The sequence below is a fragment of the Scyliorhinus canicula genome, chromosome 6 (assembly GCF_902713615.1).
Source record: "Scyliorhinus canicula chromosome 6, sScyCan1.1, whole genome shotgun sequence".
Taxonomy (NCBI): domain Eukaryota; kingdom Metazoa; phylum Chordata; class Chondrichthyes; order Carcharhiniformes; family Scyliorhinidae; genus Scyliorhinus; species Scyliorhinus canicula.
The window spans coordinates 87,359,836-87,378,993 of record NC_052151.1 but is presented as its reverse complement, the minus strand read 5'-3'; the positions used below and the strand labels follow the sequence as shown (position 1 = coordinate 87,378,993).

The following is a 19,158-nucleotide window of genomic DNA, read 5'->3' as shown; positions in this document are numbered from 1 at the left end:
TGGGATCAAGGCACGGCCATCAATGTTGGAGTGATTATAATTGGGGATGTTCAAGACACCAGAATTGGAGGACCGCAGACATCTTAGAAGGTGATGGTAGTGAAGGAGATTGCAGAGATAGGGAGGGGTGAGACCATGGATGGATTTTAAAACAAGGATGAGAATTTTAAAACTGAGTTGTTGCTTAACTGGAAGCTGATGTTGGTGAGCGAGCACTGATCAGGGCTGATGTTGATGGTGACTGGCACTTGGGTGTGAGTTAGTAAATGGACAATTTTGGATGGCTTTAAGTTTACATAGGGTACTATGTGGGTGAGCACTGGAATAGTCAAGTCTTGAGGTAACAAAGTCATCTTGGATCTTGTATGTCTCCCTTGTGGAGACCATGAATTGGCCTCAATTTGATTGTTTTTTTAAGCAAGCAATGAGATTGATTAAGGGTTTGTCCTGTCCATCCTGCTCATTAGCTTAGTGACCTTAAGGATGGGAGAAACATTTTGAAAACAATAAATTTTTTTATAAAGTCAAGTGAAAAATCAAAAATATTGCCCTTAAATATTGGTGGAAAAATATCAGAGTTAAGAGCCTTGATTCCTCTGTAATGCTAGTTTAGTTATAAGATCCAGGTAAGTGTATTGCATTGATTCTACCTTTGAGAAAGTATGGAAGTCGAGCGATAATACTAGTTACTGTTCAGGGTTAACATGGTCGTTTTGTATAACCATGAAAATTATTGAATTTAGAAATTGTTTGTGTGAGAGAATCAGGAAAAATCATTATGAAAAATGAAATGAATTGTTCAACTCGATTGTATATTCTTCATTAAAACTCACAAATATGAACAGAGGTGAGGCAAAGTGGGAAGAGTACCCTTCTGACCCACTTTGCACTGGTACATATGTGTTTATAGTGTCAGCAACATTGCATAACGTAAGCAAACTTCTCGTGTGAAAATGCCTGCGATTTGGATCTTGGAACCTGAAGCTTTGTGGTTTGGAAGGCTGAGCACCTTTGTTGGGAACCATGTCAATTAGCACTTCAAGAGCACACAGAACACCTTGTTTCTTCAGTTAACTCTCAGGAATTTTATTGGGTGAAGTGAAACACAGGAAGACACAATTTGGATAGTTTGTTGAAGTTCCCATCGGCAAACTGCCCAATAAGGGTATCTGGGGCTGCTAACGAATGTGAGTGTCATAATGACATACCATACCTTGAGGCAATGTGGGAACATGTTTGGTGACTCTTTCATGGTCAACCAAAGGATGAAACATGTTTCCATTCTATTAATTCAGTTTATTAAGCACCCATGACAATTGCAATCACCTCATTCTGGTACTATTTATAATCTGTGTTGTGGGTGTCCATTAAATACATGGTGAACTTAGCACCAGAAGTTTTCTCTTGGAAACCTTTCTTCACTTGCATTCTTGAATACATTCCAACCGAAGCAGTCCTCCAGTCTACATTAGCACCACAACCATATCTTTATTTGTTCTTGAGATAATAAACGATACCAGCAAGGTCCCACTAAAGGTAGTACATCTTGAGGCTATTGTGCATCAGTAATGGATACTGCCTTGATGTGTACCAGTCAGGTAAACAGGCATGCTGTGAATGGGGGCTCGAGTACTCCACCACACTTCAGACTTCCTGGAAATGGTGGAGAGACTTTGAGAGACTTCAAAGGGAGGTGCTCTGTCCAGCTCCTGTAGCCATGGTGATGATATGAGTGATCCAGTAAAACCTCTGGTTTGAGGTGATCCCATGACTTTGTTTATGTTTTGGCATCCTTCCATCGATGAGAGATGATGAGCATGCAGCAAATAATCCATTTAGGTGGAATGTCTTCAGTTGGTGTAGTTTTGGTGATAGTTGTGAAGGCCAGCCATGAGAAGCAGGTTTTGCCACATGTGCAGCACATGAAGCTGTCAAGTGGCATTGTAGGTTGCTGTTTTCAGGTATTGGCGCCTGTTGCCAAGCCGCTGTTGTCATCACCATTTCCCTCCTCTGCCAGTTCTGATTTCTATGTGCGATAGTCAATATTTAGGGCCCTCATGCCATGCTTGCAAGAATCGTTTAAGTAGAGTCGTCGACATCCCATTAGTCATCTGGCTCCAGCTACCTCACCATACAGAAAGTCCTTGGATATGCAACTGTCTTAAGTCCTGTGGACTTTCTGATCCACCAATGTGCCTCTGTTTGGTTAGTGCCAATGTTTGGGAGCTCTGCCTTTGAGAGGCTTGCCACATTTGTGATGTTGTTCTGTAAGGATATATCTACAATGCAGCTTCTTTTCCTGACAGCTGCTAGTAGCCCATGTTTCACAGCCATATAGCAAGGTGCTGAGAACACAGGCCTTATAAACGATCAGCTTAGTCTTGATGTTATCCCACAAGTTGACCAAATGTGGTAGATGCTGTTCTTATGCGCACATCCAGCTCTGCATCAAGGGACAGATTGTCCTTCATTGTGGACCCAAGACAGCAGCATTTGCTGATCACTTCTAGTGGGGTGTTATTTATTGTAATCAGTGGCAGAGATGCAACGCCTTGTCCCATAACCACGGTTTTCTTGATGCTTATTGTTGAGGAGAACAAGTTTCAGGCATCCAGACAATCCACAATTTTATGAAAGATAGTTATATCTGTGCCGTTGAAGGTCATTGAGAAATTACTGAGTTTTATTTGTGGAAGATAATCAATGCTTGAACTGACAGAACTGAAAATGCTAGAAATGTTCAGCAGACTATTTCTCCATGGATTCTGCCAGACCTGTTGAGTATTTCCAGTATTTTCATTTTTGGTTTCAGATTTCCAGCATCCATGGTATTTTGCTTCTTGTATGACATGAATGTTACATGCTACCTGTTAGTCCAAGTTTGGATGTTGTCTAAGTCCTACTTTTTGCTTGCACGGTTTGCTTCATTATTGGAGCAGATGTAACAGAGCTGGGTACTGTGGGGTTATCAGCTAACAGCTGCACACTTGATCATATTAGAGGGTCATTGGTAAGGTCGTTGAAGAATGGATTAAGGATGCTGCCCTGAGGAGCTCAATGATGGCCCAGAGCAGTGATGGTTAACCTCTGATAACACAATTGTACTTCTTTGTCACATGAGATTCCAGCCGCAAGAGGATATTCTCAGTAACCCCCCCCCCCATTTGCACCAGTTTTCTTTTGGGCATTTTGGTGCCATACCTGGCCAATTTCTTGCTTAATGTTGTGGACAACTATTTTCATGTCTCCTTTGACACTACTCTTGTGTCCATATCTGGATCAAAGCTCAGATGGGATTTTGTGCCAAGTACTTCTGGCAGAAGCTGAACTGAGTGTCAGTAAGCAAATTAATGGTGAGTCAGCTAGCCATAAGTACACAGCCTTGCAGGATGTTTATTCAACACAGCAGTACACCATGGAGTGTATGGATTCACCAATGCCAGCGGTTCAAAGGACAGTCTGTGATTCACACAAATGTTTCAATTTATACCCCTCATTCCCCCTTTGGATCTAGAGTGACAAAAGCATTCGGAAAGTTTTCAGTAACATTAGTGATGAGGTATTGTGCAGAGGAAGATGATGTCGTAAAGGTGCAAGTAGGCGGTCTTAATGATGAATTATGGTGTGGAGTTTAAAGTCAGCTCTGTGTCAAACAGGATACCAAGATTATTAAACTGTCTGGTTCTGCCTGAGCGTCTGGCCAGCGGGTGCTATGGAATCTGTAGTAACAGAGAGGAGTTTTATAGCAGTGACTGAATATATGATGTCTTCAGTAGTCCTAGTGTTGAGTTGGTTGAGCTTTTGACTTTACCACAATTTGATGTCAGACTAGCGGTCTTAACAGCATAATGATAATGATGTGGTTCAGACAAGTGGTGGACAGGTCGATATATTTGTCCACACACACACACAAGTCAATGCCACCCATTCCTGTGGATAAAGTCCCCAAGGCGCATATAAATGGGTGGGAAGGGAGCCAGGTTGACATCGTTGGGAGAATCCACGGATGCGTATGGTGGCAGAAGGAAAACTTCTGATAATGAGCTTGTTGTATCTGGAATCCATGGAGAGGCGATGGATTAGGCTGGCACATTTGAACATTTCAAAGACTATGAAGAGACTGGATAGGACAAGGAAGAATAATACACCACAGCTAAGAATATCATTTGATTTTGGCTAGGGCAGATTTCATTTTCAGCTGGTATGCTGGGATAGCCTGAAGGAGTCATGATCTGCAATTCCAGAAAATGGCCAAGAACCACTGATATTTGTCTTTGGTACCTTGGAATTCTTTAAAATACGGCAGGGTGCCACAGTAGATAGCACTGTTGCCTCACAGCGCCAGCGACCTCGGTTCGATTCCGGGCTTGTTGACTGCGCGGAGTTTGCGCATTTTCCCCGTATCTGAGTGGGTTCCCTTTGGGTGCTCCAGTTTCCTCCCACAATCCAAAGATGTGCAGGTTAGGTGGATTGACCATGCTAAATTGCCCCTTCTGACCAAGATGTGCAGGCTATGGGATTACAGGGGGAGGGTGTGTGGGGGTGTGGTCCTACATAAGCTGCACTTTTGGAGGGTCCATAAGACTATAAGACATTGGAGCAGAATTAGGCCACTCGGCCCATCGAGTCTGTTCCGCTATTGAATCATGGCTGATATTTTCTCATTTCCATTATCCTACCTTCTCCCCAAAACCCCTGACCCCTTATTAATCAAGAACCTATCTATCTCTGTCTTAAAGACAGTGATTTGGCCTCCACGGCCTTCTGCGGCAAAGAGTTCCACAGATTCACCACCCTCTGGTTGAAGAAATTCCTCCTCATTTCTGTTTTAAAGAATCGTCCCTTTAGTCTGAGATGGTGTCCTCTGGTTCTAGTTTCTCCTACAAGTGGAAACATCCTCTCCACATCCACTCTATCCAGGCCTCGCCGTATCCTGTAAGTTTCAATAAGATCCCTCTCATCCTTCTAAACTCTAACGAGTACAGACCCAGAGTCCTCAAACGTTCCTCATACGACAAGTTCTTCATTCCAGAGATCATTCTTGTGAACCTCCTCTGGACCCTTTCCAAGGCCAGCATATCCTTCCTTAGATGCGGGGTCCAAAACTGCTCACAATACTCCAAATGGAGTCTGACCAGACAAGTGGATAGCACTGTCGCTTCACAGCTTCAGGATTCCAGGTTTGATTCCCTGCTGGGTCATTGTCTGTGCGGAGTCTGCATATTCTCCCCGTGTCCACGTGGGTTTCCTCCGGGTGCTCCGGTTTCCTCCCACAGTCCAAAGACGTGCAGGTTAGGTGGATTGGCCTTTTTAAGTTGCCCTTAATGACCACAAAGGTTAGGATGGGTTACTGGATATGGGGATAGGGTGGAAGTGAGTGCTTAAGTAGGTCGGTACAGACTCCATGGGCCGAATGGCCTCCTGTACTGTATGTTCTTTGTTGATGTTAAGAGAGTTGTGAACAAGGACTCCCAAGTCCCTTTGTGCTTCTGATTTCCTAAGCATTTCCCCATTTAGAAAATAGTCTATACTGTACCTAAATTCCTCCTTCCAAAGTGAATAACCGTACACTTTTCCACATTGTATTTCATTTGCCACTTCATTGTCCACTCTTCTAGCTTGTCCAAATCCTTCTGCAGCCCCCTGCTGCCTCAATAGTACCTGTCCCTCTACAGATCTTTGTATCATCTGCAAACTTAGCAACAGTGCCTTCAGTTCCTTCTTCCAGATCATTAATGTATATTGTGAAAATTTGTGGTCCCTGCACAGCCCCCTGAAGCACACCACTAGTCATCGGTTGCCATCCTGAAAAAGACCCCTTTATCCCCACTCTTTGCCTTCTGCCAGTCAGCCAATCCTCTATCCATGCCAGGATCTTATCTTAACACCATGGGCTTTTAAATTATTTAACAGTCTCCTATGCAACACCTTGTCGAAGGCTTTCTGGAAATCTAAATAAATCATGTCCACTGTTTCTCCTTTGTCTAACTTCCTTGTTACCTCCTCAAAGAACTCTATCAAATTTGTGAGACACGACCTCCCTTTGACAAAGTCGTGCTGACTCAGTCCTATTTTACCATGCAATTCCAAGTACTTTGCGATCTCATCTTTAATAACAGACTCTAAAATCTTACCAATGACAGAAGTCAGGCTAACTGGCCTATAATTTCCCGTCTTCTGCCTCCCTCCCTTCTTAAACAGTGGTGTTACATTCGCCACTTTCCAGTCCTCTGGATCCTTCCTGCCTCCAGTGATTCCTGAAAGATCATCACCAATGTCTCCACAATCTCCTCAGCTATCTCTTTTAGGACCCTGAGGTGTAGTCCATCCGGTCCAGGTTATTTATCCACCTTCAGACCTTTCAGTTTCCTGAGAATCTTCTCCTTAGTAATGATCACTGCACTCACCTCTCCCCCCCTGGTTCTCCTGGAGCTCTGGCATCCCACTGGTGCCTTCCACCATGAAGACTGATGCAAAGTAACTATTCCGTTCCTCTGCCATTTCTTTGTTTCATATAATTACTTCTCCAGCCACATTTTCCTGTGGTCCAGTGTCTATTTTTGCTTCTCTCTTGCATTTTATATATTGAAAAAAACCTCTTCTTATCTTCCTTTATGTTACTAGCTAGCTTGCACTCGTACTTCACCTTCTCCCCCCATATTGCTTTTTTAGTTGTCCTCTGCTCGCTTTTAAAGGCTTCCCAATCCTCTGGCTTCCCACTAATCCTCACCACTTTGTATGCTTTTTCATTAGCTTTTATGCTGTTCTTGATATCCCTCGTCAGCCATGGATGCCTTGTCCTCCCCTTAGCATGTTTCTTCCTCATTAGGATGAATTTCTGTTGTGCCTCCCGAATAACCCCCAAAAACTCCTGCCATTGCTGTTCCACTGTCTTCCCTGCTAGTCTCCTTTTCCAATCAACTCTGGCCAGCTCCTCCCTCATGTCTTTGTTGTTACCCTTATTCAATTGTAATACTGTTACATTTGATTGCAGCTTCTCCCTCTAAAACTGCAGGTTAAATTCTATTATATTGTGGTCACTGCTCCCTAAGGGTTCCTTCACCTCAAGTTCCCTAATCAAGTCTGTCTCATTACACATCATGTCCAGAATTGCCTGAACTCTAGTAGGCTCTGTCACAAGCTGCTTCAACAAACTATCTCTTAGACATTCCACAAATTCCTTTTTTTGGGATCCACTACCAACCTGATTTTTCCTAGTCCATCTGCATATTGAAGACTCCATGATTATTGTAACATTGCCTTTTTTACATGCCTTTTCCATCTCCTGATTTATTTTCTGCCCCACATCCTGACTACTGCTAGGGAGCCTGTACATAACTCCCACCAGGGTCTTTTTACCTTTGCGATTCCTCAACTCTACCCACAGAGATTCTATGCCTTCTGATCCTATATCACTCCTTGCTATCGATTTAACTTCATTCCTTACTAACAATGCAACCCCGCCCCCTTTACCCGTCTGCCTGTCCTTGGATATTTAGATCCCAGCCCTGATCCCCTTGCAGCCACGTCTCTGTGATGCCCACAACATCATACCGGCCAATTTCAATGTGCGCAACAAGCTCATTTACCTTGTTCCATATACTGCATGCATTTAGGTACAACACCCTCAATCCTGCATTGACCACCTTCCCTTTCACACACTCCTCAGTGACTCTACTCTGTACTGTGGCCCCTTTTGATTTTTGACTATGATTTCTCTGCCTTACACTTTCCCCCTTATTGTTTTTTGTTTTTGGCCCCATTTTACTTCCCTCCGACTTCCTGCATCGGTTCCCACCCCCCTGCCACATTAGTTTAAACCCTCCCCAACAGCACCAGCAAACCCCCACCCCCCCAAAAAAAACCAAGACATCGGTTCCGGTCCTGCCAAGGTGCAGACCGTCCGGTTTGTACTGGTCCCATCTCTCCCAGAACCGGTTCCAATGCCCCAAGAATTCGAATCGCTCCCTCTTGCACCATCTCTCGAGCCACACATTCATCCTATCTATCCTGACATTCCTACTCTGACTAGCTTGTGGCACTGGTAGCAATCCTGAGATTACTACCTTTTGAGGTCCTACTTTTTCGTTTAACTCCTAACTCCCTGAATTCAGCTTGTAGGACCACATACCATATTTTACCTTATCGTTGGTACCTATGTGAACCACGTCAGCTGGCTCTTCACCCCCACCCCCACAGAATGTCCTTCAACCACTCCGAGACATCCTTCACTCTTGCACCAGTGAGGCAACATACCATCCTGGAGTCTCGATTGCGTCCGCAGAACCACCTGTCTATTCCCCATATGATTTGAGTTCCCTATCACTGTAGCCCTGCTATTCTTCTTCCTGCCCTCCTGCGCAGCAGAGCCAGCCAAGGTGCCATGAACCTGGCTGCTGCTGCCTCACCCTGGTGAGCCATCTCCCCCAACAGTATCCAAATTGGTATATCTATTTTGCAGGGAGATGACCGCAGGGGACACCTGCACTGCCTTCCTACTCTTGCTCTGTCTTTTGCTCACCCATTTTCTATCTCCCCCAGTAATTTTCACCTGCGGTGTGACCAACTCACTAAATGTGATGGCCTCCGCGTCGCAGATGCTCCAAAGTGAGTCCATCGACTCCAGAGCCGTCGAGCAGTCTAACAAGAACTGCCGCTCGATACACGTCTTGCACGTGAAGGAACCAGGGTCAGTGGATGTGTCCCTGAACTCCCACATCGTACACAAGGAGCATGACATGGACATAGAATCCCTACTGTGCCGAAGGAGGCCGTTCAGCCCATTGAGTCGACACCAACCCTCTATCCAAGCCCACTCCCTTACCCTATCCCCATAAGCCCATAAGCTGCACAAGTTTGGACTGTGCAGACTCAATGGGCCGAATTGCTACTTTCTGTACTTTAGGGATTCTATGGAAAGATATTGTAGCAGCAAAATTTACTTTCGGCAGACTTTATCAAAGAAGCTGAACATTTGGAATGACAATCTTTCGGATCCATCAGTGAAGACCACATGGGCCCAGTGCATTGGCAGAGATGTTGGATAGTGAAAATATCACTTAACTAGTAATCCCATGGCTCAAGCTGATGCTCTGGGGTCAAATCCCACCACAACAGCTCATGGAATTTAAATTCAATTAAAAAATGGGGGACTTTAAAGGTAGTCTCAGTAATGGTGACCATGAGAATGATCAATTATTGCCATAAAATCCCATATTATTCACTTAATGTCCTTTAGGAAATGAAATCTGCCATCCTTACCTGGTTTGGCCTCCATATAACTCCAGATCCACAGCATTGTGGTTGCCTCTTAACAGTCCTCTAAAATGACCCAGCAAGCCACACAGTTTAAAGTCAGTAGGGTTGGGCAACAAAAACTGTCCTTGCCAACAGCGCCCATGAAAGAAAAAAAAAAAAAATCCATCACTAAAATCCTTGGACGTTTGGGATTTCTGCTATTTGGCAAGATTGGACAGCTCTCTGAAGCTGCTGGTTGTCCACAGACGAGGTGAAATTGGCTCTTGAATAAATGGGGCATCGGCCACATGCCACCTTCCATATGCATCTGTGTTCTGTGGATTGCCTATGGCTGTTGATGTTGCCAGTGGCCCCTTTGCAGATTTTGGAGGCGATATGCTTGTGGATGAGTTTGGCTACGGGTCACTTTTGCTGCATTTGTCAGGCTTCTTTATAAATGATCGCTTGTGTAAGCATTACTCATGAGAGTTTTAGATGGTGCACCTCAGTCTGTAAATGTGTATGTGAGGGTTGGTGCAGACCATCTCTAGTCCAGTTCAAACTTGTTTGGATCACTTCGCTGATCATTCTCTTCTTCCTTAAAAAAATATAGATAGAGGGGATTCCCAAATATTTTGCTATTGTTGCAGTTGTTCAGAAAAAAATTGATTTTTCATAATTGCCATAACCATGTAAATGGCAGCCACAAAACTGTTTAAATAATTGACAAATTTACTTCAAATTGTGGAAGGAATTTTCTTACTGCATTCTTTACATTCGTTTTATGTATATATTCAGTCCTTCGCAATCTTGGATGCTCATTTTAAATGGGTTGGGTAGACAAATTGGTGAAAGAAGTGCACATTCGACCAGACATCATCAGTGAGAATGCTAATTTAAAAACTTCGACCCACCCTCATTGCAAATTAAAAGGTGCAAAAACATCTGAAAACCATGCACAATAACTTGAATGTTGTTATTTCAGTCCAATTTCCAAACCATAAATACACAAGAGATTTTGTGGACGTCTAAATGGTTATGTAAGTACAGCATTGAAACTAAAAACGCTAAGTGCAGCCATCAAATTTCCTACTAGAATTACATATGATAAGATTATATGGACAGAGATTCCGTGTCACCGAGATCCATTTCTTTTTCTCGTAATTATCTCAAAGCTCGTAATAGCCTCAAAGCTGATGCTGGAAAAATCTTGGAATGAGCGTTTATTTCTTTCATGTCAAACAGAACTAACAATTAACTCGCAATGCAACACTCAGATGTTGTGTTGTTACAGGGAGGGGACCTGAACAGCATTTCTACAATTACACATGATTGATTAAAAGGACAGTTTTATATTAAATCCCTGTATAAACATTGCAACCTCTTACCTGTGATTCCTTTCGCGTTCTCCTCAAGGCTCTGATAATGAAGACCTTTCAATTCATAACCTGCTTTGGTAAAACAAAATCTAAGTTACATGAAAATAGCGTGCCAAATAAAACATTTTTTAATAAATATAAGATTAAAATATAATTTTTGCTATCACTTTGGATCTTTTTCCCAATGAATTGCATGTTTATGCACGTTATATTTTCTTTTTGCAGAGATATTTTTCAATTAATATAAAACACTTTTAGAAACACAAAACTACACTAGCGCAGCAGTGCTGAGTTTAAATAATGAGTTTTATTTGTTTTATATCAAATGATATTTTAATGTATTCCGAATTTAGAACCAAGGATACATAATAATAAAAATCACTTATTGTCATAAGTAGGCTTCAAATGAAGTTACTGTGAAAAGCCCCTAATCGCCATATTCCGGTGCCTGTTTGGGGAGGCTGGTACATATTCCTTTTCGCCTGATTTATAAACAAAATGTTCTCTTCCACCCACAGGACTTAACATTCTCCAGTTAACAGATAAGCTAGAATCTCACACACACTTGTCTCTGCTATTCTTGAACAAATTTCCAGAAAATGTACATGGATAGTTCTGTGTGAATTAATATCGGGTAAGCATCTCAGAGCTTGGGGTGAGGGAAGGGATACATCACACACTGTGACATATAAGCAGTCTTTTGTTGTTGAATCATTTTTTCTATTTTTTGAATTAAAAATCAAAACTATGGGATATGCAGTGAATAATTATGTTTTTAATGCCAGCATCAGCGAAGCAGTACTAGAAAAATGGGCATGTCTGTATATTTCCAGACAGCTAAGTGTATAATGTGCATAACAACTTTTCCCTTCCTTGTAATTGAGAGCAAGCACATCGTTCAGCTGCTGTCCTGACTGAGATCAATAAATATAGCAAAGACTTGCAATCTCCCTGGTTCAGCTACCCCCACCCTCCCCCTGGTAAAACCTCTCAACCATTGAGCCACCATTTTGGTGGGATTTCAATTCTACCATTATGGAATGATGGAGAAGTAACAGAAATAATACGATTTCATAAAATTCTAAGGATTTCTGTTTATTTAATGACAGTAGGGTTATTTTCCTAGTTTGAATAAAGCATAGAGCATACAGTGCAGAAGGAGGCCATTCGGCCCATCAAGTCTGCACCGACCCACTTAAGCCCTCACTTCCACCCCATCCCCGTAACCCAATAACCCCATCTAACCTTTTTGGGCATTAAGGGCAATTTAGAATGGCCAATCCACCTAACCTGCACACCTTTGGACTTTGGGAGGAAACTGGAGCACCCGGAGGAAACCCACACAGACACGGGAAGAAGGTGCAGACTCTGCACAGTGACCCAGCGGGGAATCGAACCTGGGACTCTGGCGCTGTGAAGCCACAATGCTAACCACTGTGTTACCGTGTCACTCATAACAAGTCTTTGATTCAGAGACGCTTCACTATCTGAAAGAATGACCTGGAATTACTTAACGCCAACAAGACTCCATACTGTTGTTTGTGTGAGGCTCGTGCCATTTTATCTCCTGGGTCGCATTAGGATTTAGCCAATCAGCTGCGGAATCAGTCAGTAAGCCTATATGGTGATTTTCCTGACTGCACTTAAAGCAAGATTGAATTCCCTGTTTTTGCTTTCTTCAAAGGCCTTGCCAACACAAGATTTTTGCATTAGAACAGACCTTGATGAAGGCTAATCTGTCTGTGGATGTACTGCCAAGTTTCTCATTCCTCCAGACACCAGACCAAGTACTGGCACTGAGCTTGGTAGTAAGCTTGAATGTTCTGCATGTGACTAAACATTCACATAAACAACAGCTACAGGTTGCAGAGACAGCCCAGAGTATAGTTCGTCAGTGGGTGGGGTCCTCTTCTAGCTCTGAGGGGACAGAGATGAGGATTTCGATATCACAGCATGAAAACGGCTGATGTCAGACAAATAGGTATAAAGGGTATTGAAAGCAGTGCCATGGAATTTTCCTACCAAGGCTGAGTGGGCAGCACGGTAGCCTTGTGGATAGCACAATTGCTTCACAGCTCCAGGGTCCCAGGTTCGATTCCGGCTTGGGTCACTGTCTGTGTGGAGTCTGCACATCCCGTGTGTGCGTGGGTTTACTCCGGGTGCTCTGGTTTCCTCCCACAGTCCAAAGATGTGCAGGTTAGGTGGATTGGTCATGATAAATTGCCCTTAGTGTCCAAAATTTCCCTTAGTGTTGGGTGGGGTTACTGGGTTATGAGGATATGGTGGAGGTTTTGACCTTGGGTAGGGTGCTCTTTCCAAGAGCCGGTGCAGGCTCGATGGGCCGAATGGCCTCCTTCTGCACTGTAAATTCTATGATGAGTCCACATTCAGCCTCTTGTGTTGTTTTAATGTCTGAGGTATATTTTAGTTTCATGAATTATCTGAAGGAGCAAATAGGAATGTTGGATTTTTAAACTGCATAGATTCAATGATATCACAAGAAATGGCAGGTGAAGTCGGCAAGAAATAGTTGACAGTTAAGGAACAGAGAGATAATATGGCGTATTGCATCCATCATACACCAATCCATCCAGGCTTGTGTTGTCACCTTCAGAGATGCTGCAGCAGGACTTACACAGCTATCACCCATTGCAGTCAAGTGGCTGCCTTGGAATCAGTAGGCTCCATAATGGAGAGATTAGTGGATCAAATGATTAGGGACTTTGAAGGGGTTCATCACCTCCTGTATTCTGCTCTCACATGGATCATTGGAAGTTATGAACTCTCACCATGGGATTGACAGTGGTGTGATGAGTTAAGTATCTGCTGATGTTCTTTGGGTGTCAGCATATCTGCACCTTCACCCTCACTTCCAACCAATTTTTGGCAGCAGCTTACATAGAACATTACAGCGCAGTACGGGCCCTTCGGCTCTCGATGTTGCGCCGAACTTTTGCCCGGCTCGCTGGCTGCCAGCCGGGACCTGTAGTAGTTTACAGCAGGGCTCTCTGTTGAGCACCCAGCAGTCATGATTACAGGGACCATAAAGGTCCCAAGTGAGGAGCAGCAAACAATTTGTCACTTCTGGCCAGGCCAGTATGGGGGCACCATGTAAGATTAGGAAACCTTAAGTATTGTGTGTTGATCGCATGGCTGAGAAATTAATAGAATATATTTATTATGTTTGACATTAAATTATTTGGTCTTTCCCAAGGACCACCCCATAAAGATCATTGTTTGTGAAGTGCTCTGAGACATCCCAAGGTTGTGAAATGGCCTTTATATTTTATATGCAATTTGCAAGTTGAATGACCGTACATCACATTTATTATGCAAACCTTGACAGCTAGTTTATTTCTGTATCTAGAAGATCAAAAAATAAATAATATTATTCAGACTAAAAGTAAGCTAGCACTGTACTACAGGACTTACTTGCTTAACTTTATTCATCATGTGATTAGTGCAAGCCACAGCAATCTTAAATAATTGTTTCCAAGTGAGATGTAAACTTACCCTGACTTTTTGTATTATATGGCGATTGGTTGTATCCTTTATATCCTATTCCATACACCAGACTAATAGACATGAACACCAAAAGTGTACCAATTTCCTTTAAAATCATGTTTGCAGATAGAATCTGTAAAAATGTTCATAAAAGTTTGTTTATGTTCTTTAACAGATGGAATGACATAGATTACTTGGACAAAAATTCAATAGAATAATAAAATTCATTATTAAATTGCACTTCTGAGATAACAAGAAATTGAAAATGGTTCCCTTTGTTCGACCACCTCTGAGAGTAATAGTTATTAGTGCCACAAGTAGGCTTACATTAACACTGCAATTAAGTTACTGTGAAAAATCCCCTAGTTGCCACATTCCGGCGCCTGTTTGGGTGCGCAAAGGGAGAATTCAAAATGTCTAATTCACCTAACAGCACGGGACTTGTAGGAGACAACCGGAGCACCCAGAAGAAATTCATGCAGACCTGGGGAGAACGTGCAGACTCCGCACAGAAAGTGACCCAAGCAGGAATCGAACCTGGGACCCTGGCGCCGTGAAGCAACAGTGCTAACCACTGTGCTACCATGCGAGCGATCTTGAAAATAACTGACAAGTTTTGAGTAGGCCACATTTAAGTCATATCGCTGGACAGCGCCATGGATCATGCCTTTCTTAGTGCCCCATCTTTCAGACCAAGATCATAAACAAGCACTCCGAGAACTGCGTAAGGAGGAAGATACCAATCTAATAAGCTCAACAGACAAAAATAATGAATATCTGGCACTAAACATTCTTGTCGTTTTGCATGTTAGCATGATTGAAAATTGAAGTAGAACCTACCAGCATATTTTGCCTCCTGAACTGTGTTTCAGATTTTCATCCCCAATAGATTATCCCCTGAAACCGTGGAACATCTGATGCAGAAGTGCTTTCAAAAGCATAAAGTAAATGCTGGTATTTATATATATGAGAGACTCCTACATAGACAGCTGTAAATTTTAAAACTCCTCCCTTTAAATGGAGTAATAACTATGCTGATTTCTTTTAACTTTTAAAAATGCATCAGGTTGTGGTTTTGTTGTGGTTAGTTGTCTCCTTGCAGATTGATGTTCAACATGACCATGCAGATAGTTTACAAAACCAAATGTGCGATAAGTCTTCCAAAATAAATTCCCATCATATTCTGGAAAGTTTCAAAGACCATTTTAATTTTGTTCAAATTCAGAACTATGAAGGAACAATTAAATGTTTTGGTTCAATAACAATTTTGATACCATTCTGAAGTTTTTGATTAATCTATGCCTTATCCACGTTAGTTTTGAATTTATTTTTAAGCAACTTCAAGACAGCATTTACACTCTGGCTCAATGAATATTGTAAACTGAAATACCTTCATTCACATTTTAGTTTTGCTACTTTTTTGTTTAATTACTTTAGAACAACTAAAATTCTGTAAATTAGTAATTTAAACATGTAGTAATAATAAAAGCATGATGCATAGAAAGGGTAAACAGTGTTCCTTAAAGAATGCAGTACCACCACTATTATCTGACATAATTAACTGATGTTAGCCTTGTTTTTTCTGGTAAAGCGTTTGCCTACATACAGAAAGAAGGCAAGTACAAAATAAATAACATGTAATTTAATGATTTTAGGTCTGGCAAAGTTGTATTATCTCCAACAGAATGAGATTCATGTTTATCAACCGTGCAGTGAGGTGACATGTTGTGCAGGGCTTCACCTCGTAAGATATCTGGCTGATAAACAAGATGCCAGGTAGTACTGACTGTCCAACATGTCATGCAAAATTATTAAGATAAATGAAACAATGGTAGGGCGTGCAATACTGTGAGTGAACCCCCATGTGGTTTCCACAATTGTCAAAGTCATTATTCCATTCATAAACATCCAAGTTACCTGTCATGTTATATTAAAAAATACATGGCAAACAATAATGGCCGGTAGCATTTTGCAGCCACCAGTGGTATCACAATTTAATATTTTTTTACCCTCAAATATATATGGTCTAGATTACCTGATTGCAAAACCTTAGTAATCCCAAAAGAAAAACTTTTATTGGTACAATTGAATAGTGTCGGGCACTGTCTCATTTTCAGTTTCATAGCTTTTTTATTGGAGTAATAACCTTGGTTATTTTGTGTTTCTTTGCTGCAACAGATCGTCATAGAATCCCTACCGTGCAGGTGGCCATTCGGCCCATTGTGTCTGAAAGAGCAGCCTACCTATCAATCTCATCACTGAATCTTCCTTTGCAGGATTGCATTCTCTGCCTTGAAAAAAAGTCTTGTTAGATTAAGTTTTGGACAAGGAGTCTAATGGAGCAACATTACAGGGTGGGAGCGGTTTTATTTTCCAGTGTTTTAAGCCCCAAAATATGTCACATTGGCATTGAGATTTATTGTTTCATTATAAAGGAAGTATAATAGAACAGTGAAATGTCATCACCAATGCATGTGTAACCGTTGGCCTCATTTTCCGACAGTTTCCGACAGCGTACTATTTCTCATCTTGTGCATGTGCTTTCAATCTACAGTTGGAGAGTTTTGTTCCTGCATTTCAATTGTTTTATTTAGGAGCCTAGGACATTACTGAGGTTGAAAAAAGTTAAGGGGAAAACCAAGTAAACCAGTAAGCATTGAGCTATAAACTAATTTGGAAGTTAGGTGGATTGGCCTTGATAAATTGCCCTTCGTATCCAAAAAAGGATAGGAGGAATTATTGAGTTACGGGGATAGGGTGGAAGTGAGGGCTTAAGTGGATCGGTGCAGACTCGATGGGCCGAATGGCCTCCTTCTGCACTGTATTGCAGTAGATAGGAAAAGCTAAAATAATAAGAACCTTAACGTCCTGAGCAATATTGATGTAGAGTTCGAAAAGTTGTGATACATCTTGATTTCCATGGAGTGATGATGTAAAATTAATCTGTAAAGAGGAAGAAGAACAGTTGGAAGGATGGTTTCAAGTTTCAGGGAATAAGAAAAAGAACATCAGTATTAATGCTATTGATTTCATTATCTTCATTGAAGTAAATTTGAACACCCTAGCAAGGATAAGGCTTACAAATTTTCAAGTAATTTCAACTAAAATGCTCTATCAATGAAAATTAAAGGAAGAATCCCATCAGGGGTGGGGGGGGGGGGGGCAGCATGGTAGCACAGTGGTTAGCACAGATGCTTCACAGCTCCAGGGTCTCTGGTTCGATTCCCGGCTTGGGTCACTGTCTGTGCGGAGTCTGCACATTCTCCCCGTGTCTGCATGGGTTTCCTCCGGGTGCTCCGGTTTCCTCCCACAGCCCAAAGGTGTGCAGGTGGATTGGTCAAGCTAAATTGCCCCTTAGTGTGCAAAAGGTACTGGGTTACGGGGATAGGGTGGAGGCGTGGGACTATGTAGAGTGCTGTTTCCAAGGGCCGGTCCGGACTTGATGGCCTTATTCTGCACTTAAGGGATTCTGTGATTTGTTGCCCATCCCTAATTGCCCTTGAACTGAGTGAGTGGCCCACTTGGCCGTTTTAGAATCAAACACTTCCCTCACTGTTTCAACATTAAACTTTTAATTCAAGATTTTGTATTGAATTCTAATTCCACCATCTGCCCTGGTGGGAGTTGAACCCTGATCTTCAAGATTATTAGCTTGGATCCTGGGATTACTAATCCAGTGACAATACCATTATATAATCGCCTCCCCAAGATAGTGCTGTAAAGATACTTTTTCCTATTTACAACAGACAGAATCGACTTTATTTCTAAAATATAAGCTGATACATCTTAACCAAGTGAATTTAATTCCAAATACTATACATAACATTGTGATCGAACATATAGTTTTATGTGAGTTTGAAATGTTAACAGAAACAATTTACAGATAATTGATTAAGTTTTTATGTGGACAATTGGTGCAATGAGATCAAATGTAAACCCTACCTAACCTGGGATTTGGGATAAATTCATACAACTCACTGTTGTATGTCAACTGGGGCTCTTTTGGTAGTCCTCTCTGAGTCAGGTTGTGAGTTCAAGTCACACTCCAGGGACCTGAGCACAGGAACGAAGGCTGACACTCCAATGCAGCGTGAGTAGGTGTTGCACTGTTGAATGTGTAGTGTTTTAACTGAGTCTTTGAACAGCTAATCTGCCCTCTCAGGTAGATTGGAAAGGTCACTTTGGAACTATTTTGAAAAAGAAAATCACAGTGGAGTTATCCTGAGTGTATTGCCAATATTTATTCTTCAATCACTAAAGCAGTTTATCTCGTCATAATTTCATTGCTGTTTGTGGAAGCATGCTGTGCATAAATTGGCTGCTGTATTTACTAAATTACGACAACGACAACAGTTTCAAAGTATTCAATTGGTTGTAAAGCATTTTGGGATGATCTGCAGTCATGAAAGGCACTATAGAAATGCAAGTTTTTCCCCCAGCCAGCTGGATGAAAATATCTTTCTTTAATGATGCAAAAGTTCAAAGTAATGGGTTTTGGTTGCTTTCAGTCAGTTCTCCGTGCAAGAGTAGAAACCAAATTACTGATAATTTGGTCCTGAATTAGCACTATCACTCTGAGACACCGCAAATATGTCTAGTGTGGCAAATGAAATTGCCACATTGATGCAGTGGGTGGTGCAGTTTTGATGTTGGGGTAATGGAAGTTATTTTACTGTGGAGGGAACTTTGTTTTATATTAAACTTTATTCACTTGTGTTAAGCCCTGATTTTAAACTGACTGTTCCCCTCAATTTCCAAAATAATCCTGAAAAAATGTATCACTAGGATAATAGGTGCCATATCAATTGTCATATAGTCCCATAAAATATGATATTTGATTTTAACTTTCAGCATGTGTTAGTCTTACTTAGTGCAATATGCAACAGAAAGGTGAAGATGAGGCTGGGATTACACTTTCTTTTACCTTTCATTGGAGGAGTGAAGGACTTAAGAACATTGCAATATATTTTTGGAGCTCCTAAAGTTGATTCTGAGGAAGTTTGAGCAATTTGAAAGACGTGCACATTGTATTCGGGCA

The 19,158-nt window shown here is 41.8% G+C and overlaps 2 protein-coding genes across 3 annotated transcripts in view; one reads left to right on the top strand and one right to left on the bottom strand.

Annotated features, from left to right (window-relative positions):
* The window catches only part of nt5dc1 (5'-nucleotidase domain containing 1), a 641,953-nt gene that overhangs the window by 183,897 nt on the left and 438,898 nt on the right, over window positions 1–19,158 (top strand). The gene's annotated exons all lie outside the window — the stretch shown is intronic.
* LOC119966888 overlaps window positions 1–19,158 on the bottom strand; it is a 66,032-nt gene that overhangs the window by 2,803 nt on the left and 44,071 nt on the right. The window contains exons 8-9 of the mRNA XM_038798848.1: window positions 14,130–14,253; window positions 10,626–10,688 (exon numbers count right to left, since the gene is read on the bottom strand). Coding sequence (XP_038654776.1) covers window positions 10,626–10,688; window positions 14,130–14,253 — 187 coding nt within the window. The remainder of the gene's footprint in view (window positions 1–10,625; window positions 10,689–14,129; window positions 14,254–19,158) is intronic.